We start from the raw sequence: 24,508 nt of genomic DNA, 5'->3' as shown, positions 1-24,508 counted from the left end.
TCACCTACCTGGAACTCTGTCATTTCCTCCCCTAAATACAAGTCACAACAATACCATCTGCCTCTTCTAGAACAAACCTTATAAAACCAAGTTATAAAACAAACTGTCCAGTTTCTATCACTAGTGGAAAGGACCAACTTCACAAGGTTTGACCCTTTTTAGCCTAATTTTTACCTTTACACTGATGCATAAACAATAAGATAAAATGAAAACATCAATCTTAAAAAGAAAAGTAAGAGGAAAAAAAGTTCAAGTCTTATTCCAGTCCTTGGACTTCTTCCTTGAGATGGCTGCAGGAGGTAGGAAGCACCTCAGCGGGCTACTGGTGACCAAGGAGAAACCTGAATCAGGATTCAGGGATGGGAAAATACCTACTATGAGATATTTAGCATGTCTTTTCTTAAGGTCACATAAAATTATTCCCTATATATTTTTGGTGTTCATAATACTGGTTATGTATGAGAAAAGACTTAAAAGAACTCCGTATAGTTTAGAAGGCTCAAATCTGGATCCGTTAAAAATAAGCTCATTTACTTGAGACCAGTACATGAGGGGTGGGAAAGGCTTTGAAGATTACTAATACTGGGAGACCCTTGTAAAAGAATAAAAAGATATGCAACATGAAGAAACTTGATACAGCAATTGGATGAATTATGTTTAAAATGATACTTTTCTTAGAAGTTGCCCTAATATATTTAAGTCTTAATACTAGATAAATTTGAAACTATGCTAAACCTACCTAATATAACTCAATTAGAACAATTTCTTTCTACTCTTCTGCTTGGAGTAAGACTGTTAGACATCGTTATTGGCTGCTTTTGTTCTCAAACCACTCTTTATCTGAGGGTAACTTAAGTTTAAAGTAGTATTTCTTTTTTTTTTTTTCCCGAAGCTGGAAACAGGGAGGCAGTCAGACAGACTCCCACATGCGCCCGACCGGGATCCACCCGGCATGCCCACCAGGGGGCGATGCTCTGCCCATCTTGGGGCCTCGCTCTGCCGCAATTAGAGCATTCTAGTGCCTGAGGCAGAGGCCACAGAGCCATCCTCAGCGCCCGGGCAAACTTTGCTCCAGTGGAGCCTTGGTTGCGGGAGGGGAAGAGAGAGACAGAGAGGAAGGAGAGGGGGAGGGGGAAGGGTGGAGAAGCAGATGGGCGCTTCTCCTGTGTGCCCTGGCTGGGAATCGAACCCAGGACTCCTGCACGCCAGGCCGACGCTCTACCACTGAGCCAACCGGCCAGGGCCTAAAGTAGTATTTCTTAATACAAACACTATCTCAGGCTCTCCTTTATTTTAGGATCAGCCTGAAATTTGTGTGTGTGTGTGTTTTTTTAAAGTAACAGATTTTATTCGTTGTTTTTTGTTTGTTTGTTTGTTTGTTTTTACAGAGACAGAGAGAGTCAGAGAGAGGGACAGATGGGGACAGACAGACAGGAACAGAGAAAGATGAGAAGCATCAATCATCAGTTTTTTGTTGTGACACCTTAGTTGTTCATTGATTGCTTTCTCATATGTGCCTTGACCACGGGCCTTCAGCAGACCAAGTAACCCCTTGCTTAAGCCAGCAACCTTGGGTCCAAGCTGGTGAACTTTGCTCAAGCCAGATGAGCCTGCACTCAAGCTGGCGACCTCGGGGTCTCGAACCTGGGTCCTCCGCATCCCAGTCCAATGCTCTATCCACTGCGCCACCGCCTGGTCAGGCTGAAATTTGTGTTTTTAAGTCTAAATTTAAGCCCTAACTGAAGATATAAATGTTAGTATTTTCATAACAGGGACTTAACCTCTTTCTAGGACCTGAAACACTGTGTAGCACAAACATACACAAGCATATATTAATTTCCGTCTGGTTAAATGAGAAAGTATCCAAAATTCCTGTACTTTCTTTCTTGGAATCCTTAAACTGACTGCCCTAGCTAGATCAGCAGCGGTCATGCAACATAGTCAACTCTTACCTTTACATCAGCAATAAGAGCGTCTTCATCTTCTATCCCTGTAGGGACACATTTCTTGTGCAGCGGCAGAGACTCCAACTTATCTACAAGGCAGCGAAGGCCTTCAAGCTCAAAATGGGTCAGATGCACTTGCCTGTCCTTTCGGGGACTACACTGGGGATCCCACACTTGGCCATTGTGGGAGCCCCGACTAGAGTCAGATGATGCATCTCCAGACAAGCTTTTCTTCAGACTTGGAAGACTTCGGCAGGTTTTGCCCAGTCCATCATAATCCAGGTTGACTCCATTGGCTACAGGGCTAGTGAGGACAGAGCGCCTACTGCTCAAGCGCCGGGGTTCTCGATCCACTGCTTCCTCATCCCCATTTCCTGATTCCAACCCATTTAACTCCATATCTGCCGGAAGAAAAAAAAAATGCAATAAGAACATGCCACTTGGTCATGTGATCAATGAGAGAAATAGGCAGCATGGGAGCAGCTTTCAGGTTATAAATGAAATTATAACATTTTCAACATGGTCTCTACTTATCCCAACACCTGTATGTCCACTGTTGAAAATCATGGGTACAGGTAAAATACTGACAGTATCCTGAGCTGGTAAGACAAATAAGGTAGGTAATGATTAATTGGATTTTCAAAAGATTGGGAAGGGCCCAATTTTGTGTACTAGAAGTAAGTTACCTATGAAAATGGCTGTAAATTAGTTTCAAGTTCAAATTCAAATTTCAGGTTATGATTTCATTATATTTTGAAAAAGTAGAGAGCATGAAGCACATATATTGAAAAAGTAGTTTTGTATCTGACCTGGAACGCTGAGGTTGCCAGTTCGAAACTCTGGGCTTGCCGGGTCAAGGCACATACAGGAAGCAACTACTATGAGTTGATGCTTCCACTTCTCCCTTGACTTTCTCTTTTCTCCCTTCCCCCCCCTCCTTCCTTGTTCTAAAATCAATAAATGAAATCTATAAAAAATAAACAAAAGGTTCTGTAAATTAAGAATTGAACTACCAGCAGTTAGTTTTCTAGATATCTACCTGAAAAATTTGAATACACTTATTCATAAAGATATATGTAGTCCTATGTTCACTGCAGCACTATTCACAGTAGCCAAGACATGGAAAGTATCTTTCTCCAGTCACCTAACCAAAGTGTCCTCTGATGGGTGACTGGAGAAAGATGTGGTACATATAGACAATAGAATACTACTTAGCCACAAGAAAGGATAAAATACTGCCATTTGCAACAACATGGATAGGTCTTGAGACTACCAAGAAAAGTAAAATGAGTCAGATGGAAAAGGACAAGAATTATGACTTCCTTCATATGTAGGATATGAAACTGAAAGCAATAAACAAACAAACAAGCTTTGACATAGACAATAGTATGATGGTTACAGGAGGTGGGGGGGTGAGTGGAGGATGGAGAGGGTGGAGGTGCTCAAATACACGGTGACAGATGGAGACCAGATGTAGGGTGCTGAACACGCCATGCAGTATGTAGATGATGTATTACAGAACTGTACACGAGAAACTTAGATAATGTTAGTAACCAATATCACACCAATACATTTAATTTAAAAAGGAAAAATTTTTAAGAAGTAGTTTTGTTCAAAATTTTGGTCATAATATTGAACTTTGGAATTGAAATCCTAGCAACATAGCCAACAAAGCAAAGGGAAAATGACAATTTTAATGAAAGAAGAATTTTTAAATATCCACTGGTCTTTATTTGAAAGTAATAGAGGTTTACTATTAATAATTTAGAAATACAAGAAAGTACAAATAAGTCATTCTTTCTCCCTCAACCTTGGATAACAACTCAAAAGTTTATGTATTTTCTGTCCATCTTTTTCTATGCATATATATATGATTATGATTAGATATATTTTTAAATAAAATCGGGACCATGCTGTATATAAATCTGTATTCTGCTTTCATGTGTTGGGTGAGCACTTTTAATTTTCAAATGAGAATTATAAATTATACTAAAGCAAAAGGTACTTTGCTTGGATTGAACATTCCATGAAACATGTGACCACAGGATATTACCGAGCTCCAGAACAGCCTAAAAATGCATTAACTGAAACTATCTTGACGTCCGAAAAAATATTTCTTTTTTGAGGAAACAGAAGTTAAAAAATACATATTTCAGAGTCTTATCAACCTGGTTTAACTGCAGCTTTCCCACTTACTAATTTTAAGATCATGGACAAGTTTTTTAACTTCTTCAACCTTATTGTCCCTATTTGTAAAATAAAAATAATACCTACCAGGCAGATATGTAACTTAATGCATGTAAACTGCTTATTATAGTACCTATAACATAGGAAGAGTTATTATGATGATATATTCCTAGTTTTTATTGTGTCAAAGGCCGTTCTTTATACAATGAAACGTACTAGACAACTGATTACTTTCTTGAAGAGCAAAGTACTAACAAACTCAGACAAAGATGAGATGTAGAGTACTTCAATTACCCTAGTAATTCATATTAGGGTAGGAAATCAGCTATTAAACAGTGTTCAACTCCAACTAATAAATTTGGTACTCCTAGAGTAGATAAGTAAAAAAACAAAACCACTGAGCAACAGCCTATTGAATATTATTGCCTCACCCTCAGTCCTATAGGGCAGTGGTCTCCAACCTCCGAGCCACGGACCGGTACTGGTCCGTGGGCCATTTGGTACCGGTCCGCAGAGAAAAAATAAATAACTTACATTATTTTTGTCTTATTTATATTTAAGTCTGAACGATGTTTTATTTTTTAAAAATGACCAGATTCCCTCTGTTACATCTCTCTAAGACTCACTCTTGACGCTTGTCTCGGTCATGTGATACATTTATCCATCCCACCCTAAAGGCCCCGTCCGTGAAAATATTTTCTGACATTAAACCGGTCCATGGAGCGTCTACGGCCATACTACCCTGAACGCGCCTATCTCGGTGCATGGCCCAAAAAAGATTGGGGGCCACTGCTATAGGGTGCCTTGAAAGTTCACGAAGGCAGAACACTTACCCATGCTGAGAGACTCTTTCTGAAATTCCTTAGTTAGGTGGGAGCGGTTGGTTATGCAGTACACATAGCGCTCCAACACATACCAACACATCTCATAGTAGAATGGATAGCGAAACTTATTTGGAACCTACAGAAGCAAAATAATGAGAAAAGTAAGCTGGTAACAATTTTCAAAGAAAGAGAGTAAAATAATTGAATCACTGCAACAATTAACCTAGGAAAAACTCTCTAGTCAGCCTGGCCTGTGGTGGCGCAGTAGATAAAGCATTGACTTGGAACACCGAGGTCGCCAGTTCAAAACCCTGGGCTTGCCCAGTCAAAGCACATAAACAATCAATCAATAAACAATTAAAAGTAAAGCAATTATGAGTTGATACTTTCCACTCCCAGACCTCTTTCTCTTCTCTCTGTAAAAATCAATAAAATCTTTTTTAAAATTTTATTGCTTTTAGCAAGGGAGGGGGAGACAGAGAGAGAGAGAGAGAGAGGAATACAGATCTGCCCCCATATGTCCCCTGACCAGGGATCGAATTGGCAACCTCTGTGCTTTAGGACAATGCTCCAAACAAGGCAAAATTTCTTTTTTAATGTTTACATATTTTATTGATTTTTAGAGAGAGAGAGGAAAGGAGAGAGCAAGAGAGAGATAGGAATATCAATCTGCTCCTGTATGTGCCCTGAGAGGGGATCAAACCGTCAACCTCTGTGCTTTGGGACAATGCTCTAACCAACAGAGGCATTCGGCCAGGGCAAAATATAAAACCTTAAAAAAAACACCAAAACACAAAAATACTCTCTGGTCAACCTGCAAGACTAGGTTGGCGTTTAGAGCAAGAATTTAAGAGGATCTGACAACCTAGATAATGCTGATCTTTGCAAACAATCACAAGATAAAAGGTACCTGGAAAGACCATTCAAAACAACCAAGAAGCAGTCTTGGTTGAGTAGGAAAGCATCAAAAAGAAGTTCTGGGCCTGACTGGGTGGTGGTGCGGTGAACAGAGTGTTGGACTGGGATGTGGAGGATCCAGGTTCGAGACCCCGAGGTTGCCAGCTTGAGCGCGGGCTCATCTGGCTTGAGCAAAGCTCACCAGCTTGGACCCAAGGTCACTGGCTTGAGCAAGGGGTTACTTGGTCTGCTGTAGCCCCACAGTGAAGGCACATATGAGAAAGCAATCAGTGAACAACTAAGGTGTCACAACGAAAAACTAATGATTGATGCTTCTCATCTCTCTCCGTTCCTGTCTGTCTGTCCCTATCTATCCATCTCTCTGACTCTCTGTCTCTGTAAAAAAAAAAAAAAAAAAAGAAGTTCTGGGACAAAGTAAAATGTTACTAGAGTAAGATAAAATATACTTAACTGAGAAATTTGTTTTAGGGTTCTTAGAATACACAAAGGCATGCCAAGCGCTCATGCTTTTACTGTATATACTGCTCACAAAAATTAGGGGATATTTCAAAATGAATGAGGGGGTAAAATATCTCCTAATTTCTGTGAGCAGTGTAGTTTTACCCTGAAAAGGTGGCCATGGAACAAAGAAGCTAATGGAAAAACAGAACATGAGCTGAAGTTACATGTTTTTATTATGTTCTTCCATCTATGAAAGTATGATTAGAGACTCACTTCCTAGCTATGTCCAGCTCAGGACCTGAAACTGAGTATTTTCCCCACTATTAATTCTCAACTTGCCTGTTTTACACTTTGTAGTTTGCCAAAATGTAATGTCCACAAATCTAGATTACCATTCCACTGGGCCTAATCAGCTTTATCCACTGCACCACCAGTCAGGCTGTAATTCTGAAACTTCTGAAATTATGTAACTTCTGTCTTTTGAAACATTTTAACTATTATACAACTTCAAACTTAACTAAATTCCTTACTATCTTTCCTAGTTTCATTATTCTTAATAAGCAGAAATTCACTTTTATAAAATTCATTTAAAAAGCACATCTCTTTCTTAATTTTAAGAATGTTTTACTGATTTTTAGAGAAAAGAAGAGGGGGAGGGAAAGAGGGAAAGAGAGAAAGAGGGGGGGGGCATCAATCTGTTCCTGTATGTGACCAGGGATTGAACCAGCAACCTTTGTGCTTCGAGACAGTGCTCTCTAACCAACCAACCAACCTATCTGGCCAGGGCACATCTTTTCTTAACTCTACTAATAAGGGTAATCCCTATAACTCCAACAATATCAATCTGTGTATAAAATAATAAGCAGCTCCTAACCAAAATAAATGTTTAAAATTTGGCACCAGAATAGTTAACTAACCATGTTCACAGTAAACAGGTCAATAACCATTCCTTCTAAAAGGTGTTAATTCTTCACTAATTGATATTTTTAATTTTTAATACTTTCGAATCCACCAAAAAGTTTCAAGTACAGTACCATCAGCATTTCTATAGCCTTCTCCAAGATTTATTTCCTAATATTTGCTAACCTGCCTGACCTGTGGTGGCGCAGTGGATAAAGCGTCGACCTGGAAATGCTGAGGTCGCCGGTTCAAAACCCTAGGCTTGCCTGGCCAAGGCACATATGGGAGTTGATGCTTCCAGCTCCTCCCCCTTCTCTCTCTCTGTCTCTCCTCTCTCTCTCCCTCTCTGTCTCTCCCTCTCCTCTCTAAAATGAATAAATAAAAAAATTAAAAAAAAAAAAAACGTACATCACCTAATATTTGCTAACCTATATTCATATGTTATTACTTACTAGAGAGCAAGCTATGAATATCACATGTCCTAAATGCTCTGCACTCAGTTGTTTAATGCTAATGCCATTTACACTTTTATCATATGCGGTATAATTCAGCCCTTACCAATTAGGGCCTGCTAAAGAATTAAGCCCTATCTACCCCTAAGGCAGGGGTCCCCAAACTACAGCCCGCGGGCCACATGCGGCCCCCGGAGGCCATTTATCCGGCCCCCGTCGCACTTTCGGAAGGGGCACCTCTTTCATTGGTGGTCAGTGAGAGAAGCACATTGACCATCTCATTAGCCAAAAGCAGACCCACAGTTCCCACTGAAATACTGGTCAGTTTGTTGATTTAAATTTACTTGTTCTTTATTTTAAATATTGTATTTGTTCCCATTTTGTTTTTTTACTTTAAAATAAGATACGTGTAGTGTGCACAGGGATCTGTTCATAGTTTTTTTTTATAGTCCGGCCCTCCAACGATCTGAGGAACAGCGAACTGGCCCCCTGTGTAAAAAGTTTGGGGACCCCTGCTCTAAGGCATGGGTCAGCCAGCAAATAGCAACTAATGGATTTGGTCAGCTGCCTGTTTTGTAAGGCCTGTGAGCTAAGAGTGTTTTTTACATTTTTAAATGGTTGGAAAAAGAAATAAAACTGAAAGAGCATTGTGACACAGGAAAATAAAATTTTAGTGTACATAAATAACATTTTTATCTTATTTGAGCCATGCTTATTTAAGTATTTCATTCTATAAGGAAGAGTTAAATTAAATACTTTCAAAAGATACATAGCTCAGAAAGCCCAAAATATGTACTCTGCAGAAAAAGTTTGACAAATCTTGCCTTCCGGTTTCCACTGCATGTAATGAACGTTTCCCCTATAAGTCTAGAATGGTATCAGCTGTGTACCATCCTCAGGAAAACAGAAAATAAGACACACAATTCATTTTCTACAGTGCTCAATTCTCACAGAATTTCTCTCAGTTGAGAAAGGCACTAGACACATTTATATATTAAAGTACAATAGTTGGAATGGTAGTAAAGAAAAATATGTGAATTTAAAGTTGTGAATATTGAGTTGATAAATCCCATTACAACAAATTATTCTAAGAACATAAAAATGAAAAATACGGCTCAAGAGATTACTAAATGTCCATCTCTAGAGCTATAAAAATCCAAGATACCAAGAACCTCAAGTAATTAAAGTCCCCCAAACCAAGCATGGAGATCTTGTTAAAACTTTTCTTTCAGTGTTCCCAAAATGTTAACACTGAGTTTTAACTCAAAGAAAATTTGAAGTTTTGAGATAAACTATTAATGACTCTCATCTAGTTAAACTGGAATAAACCTGTTCACATAAATTGTTATACAGAATTACTTACCCGTGTCCGATCTTCAATATTGTATATTTTTAACTGCATGGGGATATTGAAGCTATGCAAAAAATTGCCTCCAAACACTAGCGTATCTGTAGGAGTATACACGGCATGAATCCAGCCTGGAAGAAAGGGAAAGAGGGGAGTGGCTATAAGCACACGTTACAGTATGGCACTCTCAGAGCACTAGTATGAGACTCCCACATCACAATGATTCTGCCTCTTAGTGGTTGGTCAAGTTATTTAATCTCTTGCAGCCTTACCATCCTCCCTAAAACCAGGATAAATGATATGGTTGTTGGTAAGCATTAAATGATAAAATGCATGTAAAGCAGGGGTCCCCAAACTTTTTACACAGGGGGCCAGTTCACTGTCCCTCAGACTGTTGGAGGGCCGAACTATAAAAAAACCTATGAACAAAATCTCTATGCACACTGCACATATCTTATTTTAAAGTAAAAAAACAAAATGGGAACAAATACAATGTTTAAAATAAAGAACAAGTAAATTTAAATCAACAAACTGACCAGTATTTCAATGGGAACTATGGGCCTGCTTTTGGCTAATGAGATGGTCAATGTCTGGTTCCATATTTGTCACTGCTAGCCGTAACCAGTGATATGGCGTGCGTCCGGCGTTGCAGGAAGTAGTACTGTACTTGAGCGACACAACGCTTTGCGGATGCATCCTGTGCTCCTCTCACTAACCATCAATGAAAGAGGTGCCCCTTACGGAAGTGCGGAGGGGGTGTGGGGGGGAGGTGGATAAACGGCCTCAGGGGGCCGCATGCCCATAGTTTGGGGACCACTGATGTAAAGTGTTTAGCATATAACAAACATTTAGTAAATGCTGCTTCTATTTACTGGAGCACCTACTGTGAACCACGCTCAGTATAAAAGAGTTTACATCTGTTTTCATTTACTCCTAACAAAATAAGACAGGGGTTTACATACTTGACCAAAGTGGTATTAGCAGGTAAATGCAGTCAGAATTCTATACATCTGTGACTCTAAAATCTGTGCTCTGAGTACTAATTTTGGAATGAGCAACTGATCAGAAATATTACTGAGTTAGCACTCTCTCAAGTCTTCAGAGCCAATGTCACCTGCAGGTTTTATATCCCTAGAGATTCTGAATTTCTAGGGCTAATGTGGGGCCCAAACATATAGAGCTGAAAAACGTCCTTTGGTAATTCTGATATATACCTTTAGTGGAAAACCACTGACTTTAAAAAAAAAATCTCAGGATCCACTCCTCAATGATAGGAATGGACACCTTTGTGTTCTGCCTACCCCAGCATCATAATCATTCTTGGTAGTAATCCATCAATTTCTTTTTATTTAAGCAAGAGAAGTGGCTGGAGTAGAGAATCGACTTTTCCCCATCTTGCTTACCTGAGGGAATGACGAAGGTATAGCCCTGCTTGAGCTCAATGCGCTGGCAATCTGACACACGGTCACCCAGAAAGATGTCTCCCTGTTTCCCTGAGAGCAGCCAATTCTCGTACAGCTCCAGGTTGTGGACTGTAGGGGGGATGAGCCAGAAGACCTGTGAGTTAAAAAACTTCAGTCTGTTAACAGCCATTGACATGACCCAGTCACCCCCCTCAACTGACAAACAAGTACAAAATCAAGACCAACATGTAGAAGACAGGTAAACGATTCTCCCAGGCCACATCATTGGGAAATTCTAGTACCCCAAGGGAGGTCTTTTTTTGTCCTCCATTTAATCAAACAGCATTCGGGTTTCCCTGGGGTTTAAATGTAGATTAGAACAAGGAACCCACTGGAGACTCCGAGAGACCTGGGGCATTTGGCCTGTTACCTAGGCAGTCCCTTATTTGCCCCTGGTGTCTGGCCTCTATAGTCCCATTAGTTAGGTACAAAATCTTCAAAAGATAAGCCTGGGTTACTTTGTTCCAAAGCAGCAACCAGGACCAAAAGGTTAAAACTTTAGTTATCTCTTAAGGATCCAAAGTAAATAAAATGACTTTGGATTTAGAAGTACAGTTGTTCTAGATTAGGATCTCACATTTTAAAAGCTTTAAAGCTTTCTCTGTTCTCATTCCAGTGTTCCTTTTCCCCTACAATGCATTCTTCTAAGGAAGGGGGAAAAGGTAGTAATAAGGGTGTATTACTATAAATCTCTGATATTAATCCCAGGTTTCCATTCTCATGCACAGTCAGAAATACAATGATAAGCTGGGATATAGTTCTTTATGAATGAGGACAAACTTTCAAAATCTATATTTTATATTTTCAGATGTCTTAAAGGCTTCCTTTGGCCACATTTCAGACCGATGCCTCCATTCAGGGAAAGGTGGTTTTGATCCCAATTTGCTGATTTCATTGTGAATCTACCCAAAATTTGTGTTCTCTTCTATTTTACTATACTTCTACATAGAGAAATTATCTTGTCCTCTTGAAACTACTTTCCTTGCCTTCATCTGGAGAATTCTGCTTTGGGAATCTACAAACAGGACTTTGAGGTTTACTAAGTACTGTGCAAATATTGGCGTGATCATAGTAGCCTAGATGAATACTAATTCCTACTGAACTCTAGCCAAGAAAGTCAATTTAATCTTCAATTCTCTCTAAATATGAGCATGAACGTCTCCTAACAGATGCATTTCCAGGGTATATTAAGCATGCATGGACTGAAGCAAAGTCATATCACCAGTGTCAGATACAAACCCCCATCACAATTACGACCGTACCTTTCCCCCTTGATGGATGTGATACCAAACAGAGGTACCACCGAAGTCGACATGGAAGTCAGTATAGCAGCCTCGAACACTCATTAGACAGTACCTGACCCAAAAAAGAGCAGCAGCATTAGTACACAATTGAGAAAAAGAAAACTGCCCCCATAGTGCCATGCTCTCCCTTGGACACTCTATTTTTTACCTAATCCGCTTTCAGCCAGTGAGTGGAGTATGGCTGTAAGTCATCACATTACCAGGACGGGTTTTCTTCTTTAACTATGATCATGGGCTATGATTCTCCTGCATATACTCTTCCCTTTGGAGCTGTAGAGATTACTCTTTAAAGAATTCGTGTGTTTGATCACTTAGGACACGGAGCAAGACTCCTGAAGGAGGAACCATCTATCGCTATCACTTTGTTCTCTCATAGCACACTGAGGAAAATGCAGGATAAGCTACTTACTTCTGCACTTTAGGGTACTGCATCTCCAAGATGGCATTTGTTGATTCAGTCTGACTTTCCTTCAAATGCCTTGGCCACATGTTGTCTACCCAGTCAATGAAATCCACCTTTAAAAAGGAAGAGGAAACATTTAGGCTTCAAAGGAAAAGTTGAGATTAAAGATAATTTTAAAGTAAAAAAAGTAGAATTTCTCAAAGCACACACCAAAAGACTGACTACAATTGTAAGCAAACTAAAACAATCTGCTGCTGAATCTTAGCATCAACCGGCAAACATTCTAGAAATAATTATTTAATGAGAATAAAGAATAATTGCATTAACATGATCATAAAGATAGCACTAATCAAAATGAAGTCATTAAATGACACAGTAGTATCCAAATAAGCCAATAAGCCGTCTTCTTCTGTGTCAGTACTGCTATAATCAACGGTATATTTTTGATCCAATAAGAAGTGTTATCTGGAAGGTACCTATAAACTCACAGAAAGCTATAACTCTGTGAAAGCAACTAAGGGAGATGGGGAGGGCATGAGGGCAGATGGATGGATGGATGGATGGATGGATGGATGGAAGGAAGGAGAGAAGGAGGGAGGGAGGGAGGGAGGGAGGGAGGGAGGGAGGGACGGAGGGAGGGAGGGAGGGAAGGCGGGTGGAAGGGAGGGAGGGAGGGAGGGAGGGAGGGAAGGCGGGTGGAAGGGAGGAAGAAAGGGAAGGATGGAGGAAGGGAGGAAGGGAGGAAGGGAAGGATGGAGGAAGGGAGGGATGGACGGAGGAAGGGAAAGATGGAAGGATGGAAAGATGGAGGGATACAGCATTGGAGAGAGAGAGAGAGGGATGGAGGGAGAAACAGAAGGAGGGATGAATGGATGGAGGGAGGAAGGAATGGATGGTGGAAGAGAAGGAAGAATAGAGGAAGGAAGGGAGGGATGGAGGGAGAGAGAAGGACGGAGGGAGGGAGGGAAGGAAAGATGGAAGAATGGAGGAATGGAGGGAAGGAGGGAAGGGAAGGGGGAAGGAAAGGGAAGGGGGAAGGGAAGGAGGAAGGGAAGGGGGAAGGGAAGGGAAGGGAAGGGAACCCAGTAGGGACTTGTAGCCTTGCATGAGCAGCGTGCTACTGAATCTCCACAGTTGCAATCAGAAGTTCCAGGTCTGTCATGTTTTCTCATGACCATACGTGAGCCCCTAGAATTCATCAGTAAAATGAGAGTAATTACCTCAAGGGGATGTTGTAAGGATTACATGTAAACTTATGTTAAAATTTTTTGAAATACAGTAATAGTATCAGAGTTTAGGAATCTGAAATAATGTGCCAAAAGAAATGACAAGTGAAAGCAATATGCACTTATTTAATTACTTCACACCAAATTGTAACATATCCTGTACCTTCAAATGTCTGCACCCAAGCACTGAACTCTTAAGAAACAGTCTCAGGTTGATTAAAAAACAGTGTGAGCCAAATAACCACAAATCCAGCATAGTAATGACATTGTAAATACCTATCTAATTTATGTCTGTAAATACATGTATTTAATAAGCTTAATGACAACATATATATGTTTGATATATAATATATATTCTAAACAAATACTTACAATCTATACAAAAGATAAGTGTGCGGTAGACACCCAGATATATAAACTGTGCGAGAGTATATGGAAGGGATCACCAATGACATGCAAGCTGAAACAAGCAAAATGAGGAGCAACTATGACAGTTAACTTGCTGCTCTATTTCAAAGAACTTCTGCACTGGGAGCTGACAATTTTAATTAATTAAGAACTGTGCCTAGAACATTCTTTTTTTTTTTTTTTTTTTTGTATTTTTCTGAAGCTGGAGACAGGGATAGACAGTCAGAGAGACTCCCGCATGTGCCCGACCGGGATCCACCTGGCATGCCCACCAGGGGGCGACGCTCTGCCCACCAGGGGGCGATGCTCTGCCCCTCCGGGGCGTCGCTCTGTCGTGACCAGAGCCACTCTAGCGCCTGGGGCAGAGGCCAAGGAGCCATCCCCATCGCCCGGGCCATCTTTGCTCCAATGGAGCCTCGCTGCGGGAGAGGAAGAGAGAGACAGAGAGGAAGGAGAGGGGGAGGGGTGGAGAAGCAGATGGGCGCTTCTCCTGTGTGCCCTGGCCGGGAATCGAACCCGGGACTTCTGCACGCCAGGCCGATGCTCTACCACTGAGCCAACCGGCCAGGGCTGAAAGATTCCATTCTTCCCTTCAATCAAAATTTACTTTCTGTCCTCTTAATGTGGTGGCCAGCATCTCCCCATCTCCTGGTACTATCTCCTTTGGAAAGTCTTTAACAAAATAATGAATAATTGTACTTGCTCCATATACTGTAAGTTCTTGTGTCTGGATGGGGCACAGGGAAAGTTAGAAACATGAGTGGCTTTTTATCAAGTGCTCATTCAGAGAAAGCTGAATTACTCGGCCTGACTGCAGCAATAAGTCACTCATCTTGGCCTCCCTTTATTTGTTACTATTAGGTATCATCTGACTACTGAGAGGATATTGTGGTAATGTGTTCATACTTCTCTTTTAGCTTAATCTTTAGGCTGTGGATAGGCTTTTTGTTAAATGGCCTTAACCATTTAAGAGCAAGTCCAATGGGGGTCATCACCAGTCTCTACCTATTCTGCACCAATACACGGCCAAACTGGCAAGAAGTCCAATACCTAGGACCTAATCTATTCTGACACCATGCAAAAAAACAGCTCATGGCCTTCCATAAACTAATTTCCCCATCACCAAACAAATCTGCATACTGTAACTGTTGCTAATTTTTATCTCATTCTGTTATTGCTGGAATGACAGCAGTAAGGATCTCTCCTTTCGCCAGAGACTCCCACTCCATGCTAGCACCCACAGTGGGCACTTAAAGTTGTCCACCTTACTTTCCCTGCACCGACTTTTACACGTTCTATTCCTCCTGTCAGAAATTCTAATCTTCCTTCTCTTTGCATCATTATTTTCCTCCATGTCAAGTTTAGGCAGCATTTTCTCTAAAGAGCTTCCACCATTCTCCTCCAGTTTAGGTTACCTGGGTCCTTCTTATTGGCTCTTACAACACTCTGTGTTTATTTACTTTTGAAGCACTTACCATACTGAAGTTTATATGTAAATGCCTATGTTCTGGTCTTCCTTTCCCATAGACTCTAAGCATTCTGAAGAAAAGGACGATCTTATTTTCCACAGTAACGCTCTAGCACCTAGCACACTGCTTAGCCTGCGGTAGGCCCTTGAACTCTGAAAGTGTGAGGATTCATAGTGAACAGGAGATTATCTAGTTTATGTAAAAGATTATATGAATGAATAAATAAAACTCACTGAAACACAAAATGTGTACATTTTATTGCATGTCAATTGTACCTCAGTAAAATTGATTTTAAAAAAGCATTATTGAGATATATTAGAAAAGATCTACATAAATGGAGATACACTGTGGGGGGAAAAACAGTAAATAAATAAATAGTACCCCAGTAGAATAAGCATGTTACTGCCTACATAGAAAGGTCAGAGAAAGCCTGCTTGCTTTTAGGAGGTAATCTTGGTAATAAATAGCTTACTCAAGTTTTCTGGCCATCTTTTAGATTCTTGTGCATTGTTCTTTGTCCTCTAGAAAATTTTCTATTTCTGAGTCTACCATAGATTCTACTCCTCCATTTAATGGTATTCTTCTAACTTTTTTTTTTCTTTTTTTTTGTATTTTTCTGAAGCTGAAAACGGGGAGGCAGTCAAACAGACTCCCGCATGCGCCCCACTGGGATCCACTCGGCACGCCCACCGGGGGTGATGCTCTGCCCATCCAGGGCGTCACTCTGTTGCGACCAGAGCCACTCTAGCGCCTGAGGCAGAGGCCATGAAGCCATCTCCAGCACCCGGGCCATCTTTGCTCCAATGGAACCTTGGCTGTGGGAGGGGAAGAGAGACAGAGAGGAAGGAGAGGGGGAGGGGTGGAGAAGCAGATGGGCGCTTCTCCTGTGTGCTCTGGCTGGGAATTGAACCCGGGACACCAGGTTCCGCACACCAGGCCGACGCTCTACCACTGAGCCAACCGGCCAGGGCCTCTTCTAACTTTTATAAAATAATTATTTATCAGCGTTTCTTATCATTAAAACTACGGACAAAAATGAATAAATTAAGGATGCTACAAAGAAGGCTTCATGTATGAATATATATTTCTACATTTTAAGAAAGGAAAAGTATGACCAGATCAAGTTTTCATTTTATAAGCACAATCATATTATTTTTAAATTGAAATTCTAAAAATACTGAGGAACACATTTGTTTATAAAACATATTATGCCCTGGCCGGATAGCTCAGTTGGTTGGAGCATCAACCTGAAGCGCAGAGGTTACTGGCTTGATCTCTGGTCAGGGCACACATATAGGAACAGATTGAGGTTCCTTTCTCTCTCTCTCTCTCTCTCTCTCTCTCTCTCTCTCTCTCTCCCTCCCTTCTCTCATTAAAATCAATCAATAAATTTTTTTTTAAAGTTATTTCAATTATTATTATTATTTTTTTTTGGCAGAGACAAAGAGTCAGAGAGAGGGACAGATAGGGACAGACAGACAGGAAGGGAGAGAGATGAGAAACATCAATTCTTCATCGCAGCTCCTTAGTTGTTCATTGATTGATTTCTCATATGTGTCTTGACCGGGGGGCTCAGCAGACTGAGTGACCCCTTGCTTGAGTCAGCGACCCTGGGCTCAAGCTGGTGAGCTTTGCTCAAACTAGATGCGCCTGCGCTCAAGCTGGGGACTTTGGGGTCTTGAACCTGGGTCCTCCACATCCCAGTCTGACGCTCCATCCACTGCACCACCGCCTGGCCAGGCAGTTATTGCAATTATTACATCCCCCTCACTGAATTCTTTATTAAAATCATGTTTGGCTATTAACAAAGCTAAATTCTGACCACCTATATTTCCTGTTTTTATTTCCATATGACCAAACAAATAATAATTACTATAAAAAGGACTTTTTGTCATCCTAGGGTGGAACAGTTTTCTTAATGAGAAATCCTGTATTTAGTTACAGCATCTTTGGTAACATGCAATAACAAAAAAATTATACTAGCTCTTCAGATATTAATGAAATAACTGTGAACATTTTCCCGTTGGAAGATGATATAATACGATGTAACTTACTAGTAAGCTAAAAGTGTGTATGTATACACACACGTGCATAACGATATAAAGCAATTACGCTATTCCAATTTTGAAAATTAAAGGACATAATTAAGTTAATTTAAATGAAGTGGATAAAACACTAAGACCTTGACTTTAAAAAAATAATTAGTAAATTCCAAGTTCTGCTATTTCAGGTGGAATATTTGATAAAAAGTGAGTTCCGAGTCAGAAATTAATAAAATCAGCCCAAAAATGATTAGGTAGGATCCAAGGACAATCTGGCTATGACACCTGTCACTCCACTGATCACCAGGGTTGATTCAGCTGATCTGGCTGGCTAGGCGGGTGTCCCCTTCCCTTCTCACTGCTCCATATGCGTCCCTCCCGAAGCTGCGTGCTCGGGCGAAGAGGATGACCTTCCCCGATAGAGGAGAGGACCATTCTTAGGTCAAGGGTATACGAGTAGCTGTGCTCCCTGCTAGAACCCCCAAACAAGCTCTCAAAACTGACTAAGTATATTTCAAAAGTGAAACCAATCCCCCTCAGGGAAGTAAGTTTTCTGAATGTCTTGCAGACAGTCACTACTCTGCCAAGAAATGGGTAAAATTAGCATCTACCTTCAGGAGGGCTAAGGATGGAAAACAACTTTCCCTTAAAAGGCGGGTGTCAATTCATTGCTGCTAGTCATTCAATAGAATCTACTCGAAATCATTTCATAAAACAATCACTTGGCTCTAAACCAGTTTCCTCTTTCCTCCCAACTTTCTCAGCAAACACAAACTTAATAGGACAGAAATTTATTAGGCAAACTTCCTATTAACAGTACTTATAAGAATGAATTTAAGATTATTCTTCACTATGTGCAAAGGCCAATGTTCCTAAATTAAGTTTGCAGTGATGTAAAATAAGAACAACCCCTCCCTACAATTTCAGAAATTAATGATTTTGGAAAAAAATGAACCATCAAAAAATACGTTATTCTTATCAAATTGTCTTGTTCATTTTTATCTTCATCTTAGTATGTACAAAAAGTAATAAATTCTCCTAGTAAATAAACAACCCTCTTGGTAACAATGACAATGTGGAAATGGCTAGACTAACCGTGGAGGGCCTCTGCACCATGTTCTCCAGCCTGGTGTGGCTAAACTCAAGGCTGATGACATTGTAGAGTTTTTCTCGCTCCTCCTCTGGGGTCTCATAATAACGTGTCCACTGAGCCATAGTCATTTCAATGCCTTTCTGTGTGTTCACATCCATGACGTCCACCATGCGACGACTCCCTGCCAGGAAAGATGCATTGGTCACGTCTACCAAGCCACTGATATCCATAAATATATTAAAAATATAAAATACAAGTGAAAGGGAACTATCTTTTTTTTTTTTTTTTTTTTTTTTTTTTTTTTTTTTTTTACAGAGGCAGAGATAGACAGGGACAGACAGGAACGGAGAGAGATGAGAAGCATCAATCATCACTTTCTCGTTGTGCGTTGCGACTTCTTAGTTGTGCATTGATTGCTTTCTCACATGTGCCTTGACCATGGGCCTTCAGCAGACCGAGTAACCCCCTGCTGGAGCCAGCGACCTTGGGTCCAAGCTGGTGAGCTCTTTGCTCAAGCCAGATGAGCCCACGCTCAAGCTGGCGACCTCGGGGTCTCGAACCTGGGTCCTTCCGCATCCCAGTCCGACGCTCTATCCACTGCGCCACCACCTGGTCAGGCGGAACTATCTATCTTTATTTAGGGTATTCAGTAATAGACAAGGAGATAGTTGTGAATTGAGATAATCAACAAAAATAAAATCACAGACAATGGTTAATATTTAAAAAAAAAAAAATCACACTAGCCTGTGGTGGCACAGTGGATAAAACATCAACCTAGAATGAAATTGTTGGTTTGAAAACCCAGGCTTTCCTAGTCAAAGCACATACAAGAAGCAACTACTATGAGTTGATGCTTCCTACTCCTCCTCCCCTTCTAAAATCAATAAATAAAATCTTTAAAAAACATATAAAAAATATCACTCCCTATGGTACGTTTATTATATGGTCAGGTATTGAATCATATTCAATATCTCACTCAATCCTAATGGCTTTAAATGCTAAGTAGTAATCTCCATTTCAGAGAGGAGAAAACAGGTGACAGGTAACTTGAAAGACAAAGCCAGACAAGAACACAGGCAGCCCAATTCTAGAGTCAGTATGCCATCACTGAGCTATATACTACTCTGATGCAGGTTTGAAACAGAACCTAATCTATTCTACAAATTGAATAAAAGACCCACTATTTAGTGAGTACTATGTAGATTAAATGTGAATCTGTTTACTCTTTTGTTTAAAAGGGTTATTTTCCAAACTTGTCAAGTATTTCTAATATAAAACTCTCTTTATGCCCAACCTGTGGTGGCGCAGTGGATAAAAAGTTAATCTGGAACACTGAGGTCGCTGGTTTAAAATTCTGCGCTTGCCTGGTCAAGACACATATGAGAAACAACTACTACATGTTGATGCTTCTTGCTTCTAACCCTTTCTCTTTCCCCGCTCTGAAATCAGTAAGTAAAATCTTAAAAGAAAACCCCCAAAACTCCCTTTTCATGCATTTCACAAATATTTATTAAATGAAAAAAATACAATAGACACAAAGATCTATCTATATCAGATTCTCAACCAACCATAATAATTATATGGTTGAAACAGAACCTATGAAACAGAGTATCCGGCAGAATACTACAACAGGTAGCATAAAATAGTAGGGGGAGAAAACAATAGTTTTGGAGCCAAAGAGATCTAATTGCAAATCTCAGCTCTAATACTATTTGGGCAAGTTATTTAACTGCTCTGAACCTTAATATCATCTGTAACTTGGGAATAATATCACCTTGTGGGCTTTTGTGAGAATTTAGTCAAAGAAGTAAAATGTTTAACACAAAGTAGGTGCTCAATTAAAAATAAAAGAAAATTTATTAAAACAAAAAATAGGCCCTGGTCAGGTAGCCCAGTTGGTTAGTGTCGTCACAATATGCCAAGGTTGAGGTTCAAACCCTCGTCAGGGCATATACAAAAATCAACCAATGAGCCTGACCAGCGGTGGTGGTGCAATGAATAGAGCGTGACATGGAACTCTGAGGTCTCAGGTTTGAAACACCAAGGTTGCCAGCTTGAGTGTGGGCTCATCTGGCTTGAACATGGAATCACTGGCTCGGCTGAAGCCCTCTGGTCAAGGCATGTATGAGAAGCAATCAATAAACAACTAACATGCCACAACTACAAGTTGATGCTTCTCATCTTGCTCCCTTCCTATCTGTCTCTCTTTCATTCCCTCTCTCCCTTAAAAAACAAACAATAAAAACAATGAATGCATAAATAAATAAAGCAACATATCAATGTTTCTTTCTAAAATTCATAAAAATAACAATTTTTTTTAAAAAAGGGAAGAAGTGTCACTGAGTTTGGCCCTGAAGAATAGATTTTTGTCAAGAATGATTCAACAGAGAGAATTCTAACCAGAGGCAATAGCATGAGAAGATATGGAAAAGCAGCACAACTAAGAAGTTAGAAAATGGTTGTCAAGGAAGGAAGAAAATATAAAAAGCTACTGTTGGAATATTAAGAATATTGTTCAACTTGCAAGAAACTAACAAATACCTCCTATATATACCTGGCCTTAGCATATACATAGTAGTATTAGAACCTTGTCCCCAGCCTTCAAGGAGTTTATAGTCTAGTTCAGGGGTCCCCAAACTTTTTACACAGGGGGCCAGTTCACTGTTCCTCAGACCATTGGAGGGCTGCCACATACAGTGCTCCTCTCACTGACCACCAATGAAAGAGGTGCCCCTTCTGGAAGTGTGCAGGGGGGGGGATAAATGGCCTCAGGGGGCCGCAGTTTGGGGACGCCTGACTAGTTAGAGATAAAAGATAAACAGGCAAGCTTGAGCAAGGGGTCACTCGGTCTGCTGTAGCCCCCCAGTCAAGGCACATATGAGAAAGCAACCAATGAACAACTAAAGTGACACAACAAAAAACTGATGATTGATGCCTCTCATCTCTCTGCGTTCCTGTCTGTCTGTCCCTATCTATCCCTCTCTCTGACTCTCACTCTGTCTCTGTAAAAAAAAAAGAAAAAATCTACAAAGGTTAAAAAAAAATCTACAAAGGTTTAAAAAAAAAGAGATAACAGGCAAGAGGACAAGAATATAGCCACAATAAAGTAGACATGGCAGAATACACATAAAAATTTAATGTAATATAAGGCAATGGACCAAACTACCCTTTAATTTTAAAAGAAAAAGCAAATGCTAAATCATATATATTTCAAATGCCTTGAAATACTATTTCACTCCCACTGGGATGGCCATAATTACAATTAAAAAAAGGAAAATAGTTAAATGCTGGCCAGGATGCAGAGAAACTGAAACCCTCAGACTTTCCTGGAAGGAATGCAAAATGGCGCAGCTGCGATGAAAAAAAAGTTAAATACAGGATGACCATGTAACCCAGCAATTCCACTGCTAGGTATATAGTCAAAAGAATTGAACTCAGGCATTCAAACAAAAATTTCTACATTAATGTTCACAGCAGCTCTAGGCACAATAGCCGTAAAGGTGGAAATAACGTCCATTGACGAGTGGATTAACGAATGTGGTATACCCTCACAATGGAATATTATTCCACCACAAAAATTAAGTACTATTACATGCTACAACAGAAATCTCTAGAATGTTATACTAAGTGAAAGAAGCCGGACACAAAAGGTTACATATTTTGTAATTCCATATCTATGCAATGTCCAGAATAGGCAAACCCACAGAGACAGGAAGATCAGTGGTAGCCAGGATCTGAGGAAAGGAGGAAACGAGGAGTGACTACTCAATGAGTAAGGAATTCCTATGTGGATGAGAAAAAAGTTCTAGAATTAGATATTAGTGATAACTATGCATCCTGTGAATATGCTTACTGCTACACTGAGGTGTATGCTTTAAAATTATTACAATGGCCAATTTTATATTATCTGTATTTTACAATAAAAATAATAGTGAATGCTTTTCTTTAAGAACGTAGATCAAAGCAAAAACAGTTCCACTCTGCCAAGGTTACCACAGTACTTAGTACTCTGTGTATATACCAGAGCCCTTAGATAAAATAATGACATAGGAATAGTTAACATGTACCAAGTATGACTATGTGCGGGAAACTGTTCTACTCCACACTTGAGCAACTGATCCACGGTCACACAGCTGGGGTTTGTAGAGCTAGAATTAAACCCAGACACTTTTGTTTGAGTCCATACTCTAAACCAATATATCCCATCACATAAAGTTTACATGACAGAGTGGTTTTCTTCTGTTTTGAGACATGAACTGACATTGGTAGTGTAACATTCCAGTTTATGTAGGAAAAAAGATTGGATTAAACACAGCAAAGAGAATAATCATGGATTATTGTAATCAGCAATGGTTTGTTCACTGCATTTTGACAACCATTAGCTATCCAAGGGGAGAAAAAAAAACCCCATCTTCCTAAGTATAGGCCTGCAAGTGGAAAATAGGGGACAGAAATCAATTATTGGCAGGTTTTTCCATTTTCATTTGTGTTTAAATTTTTAAAATATAAATGCAGGAACATAAGGCATTCATGAAGTCAAATGTTTCAATAAGAAACTTTCACCAGCGGCCCTGGCCGGTTGGTTCAGTGGTAGAGCGTCAGCCTGACGTGCAGGAGTCCCAGGTTCGATTCCTGGCCAGGGCACACAGGAGAAGTGCCCATCTGCTTCTCCATCCCTCCCCCTCTTCTTCCTCTCTGTTCTCTCTTCCCCTCCCACAGCCAAGACCACTGGAGCAAAGTTTGCCCGGGCGCTGAGGATGGCTCTGTGGCCTCTGCCTCAGGCGCTAGAATGGCTCTGATTGCAGCAGAGCGATGCCCCAGATGGGCAGAGCATTGCCCCCTGGTGGGCATGCCAGGTGGATCCCGGTCGGGCGCATGTGGGAGTCTGTCTGACTGCCTCCCCGTTTCCAGCTTTGGAAAAATACAAAAACAAACAAAAAAACAAACAAAAAAAACTTTCACCAGCCTGACCAGGCGCAATGGATAGAGCGTCGGACTGGGATGCAGAGGACCCAGGTTTGAGACCCCGAGGTCGCCAGCTTGAGTGCAGGCTCATCTGGTTTGAGCAAAGCCCACCAGCTTGGACCCAAGGTCGCTGGCTCCAGCAAGGGGTTACTTGGTCTGCTGAAGGTCAGCGGTCAAGGCACATATGAGAAAGCAATCAATGAACAACTAAGGTGTTGCAACGCGCAATGAAAAACTGATTGATGCTTCTCATCTCTCTCCGTTCCTGTCTGTCCCTGTCTATCCCTCTCTCTGACTCTCTCTCTGTCTCTGTAAGAAATAAATTTAAAAAAAAAAAAACTTTCACCAGTTTAACTTTATAACAATTATAAATAAATCTGTTCAATTTTTCTGGACAATGCCAGCATTTGGGTTTTTTAAAAAACAAGTAAATTTCTTATCCATGACAAATAAATGGTATTTGTAGCATTTTTATCATACAACAGATTTCATATATTTACTATATTTTTCTGAGTTGTCCTACATACAAGTACAGACAAGTAGTCAAGTAGGATTTTCTGAGGCCCCCTGAGAGAGCTCTCTCTACCTTGGGAAGAGTACAAAAGCATTTTAATTATTCAAAAGATTTACTAAGCACCTACTATACTCCAGAGAATGTGCTAGGTACTAGAAAATACCTAGTGACAGGCAGATGGCTGGAATTAAAATTGAAACAGTGAGTAGAAAATACAGGGAATAAGAGAACTTTCCACTACCTGGGTTATCTTTGACTTTCATCTCTTGGATAAACAGGAGTTACCCAGCTGTCTAAAAAGCGCCCTCAAGTGGCCAAGAGGTAGTACTGCAATATTGACTTTCCAAAGCAAGAGATGGCAGTCGGGCTTCAGCATAGAGCAAACTGTATTGGCAGGAGGAAAGCATTAGAAACCTCCTTTCGTTTCATGTCCAGTTGGAAATATTTCAAAAAGATTTTCATCTACATTACTGCCTTATCATGTAGAGATGAGTGACCATCTCTGAATTCCTAAGGATCCTGGTGTATCTCACTGAACAACAATGGACTACAGAAAACTGGCCTGAACCTTCACTGACCCCAGGAAGTTTTCTTCTTTAACTAGA

At 40.4% G+C, this 24,508-nt stretch overlaps 1 protein-coding gene across 6 annotated transcripts in view; it reads right to left on the bottom strand.

The window, feature by feature from the left end:
• KDM2A (lysine demethylase 2A) overlaps positions 1–24,508 on the bottom strand; it is a 113,467-nt gene that overhangs the window by 23,537 nt on the left and 65,422 nt on the right. For all 6 annotated transcript variants that reach the window (XM_066252175.1, XM_066252176.1, XM_066252174.1 and 3 more), the window contains 7 exons: positions 18,427–18,605; positions 12,193–12,299; positions 11,742–11,835; positions 10,420–10,573; positions 9,032–9,147; positions 4,967–5,093; positions 1,953–2,347 (listed from right to left, as the gene is read on the bottom strand). In XM_066252175.1, coding sequence (XP_066108272.1) covers positions 1,953–2,347; positions 4,967–5,093; positions 9,032–9,147; positions 10,420–10,573; positions 11,742–11,835; positions 12,193–12,299; positions 18,427–18,605 — 1,172 coding nt within the window. The remainder of the gene's footprint in view (positions 1–1,952; positions 2,348–4,966; positions 5,094–9,031; positions 9,148–10,419; positions 10,574–11,741; positions 11,836–12,192; positions 12,300–18,426; positions 18,606–24,508) is intronic.

Source organism: Saccopteryx bilineata, chromosome 1 (assembly GCF_036850765.1).
Source record: "Saccopteryx bilineata isolate mSacBil1 chromosome 1, mSacBil1_pri_phased_curated, whole genome shotgun sequence".
NCBI lineage: Eukaryota > Metazoa > Chordata > Mammalia > Chiroptera > Emballonuridae > Saccopteryx > Saccopteryx bilineata.
The sequence above is the reverse complement of the archived record's forward strand: the minus strand, read 5'-3'. Positions and strand labels throughout refer to the sequence as shown.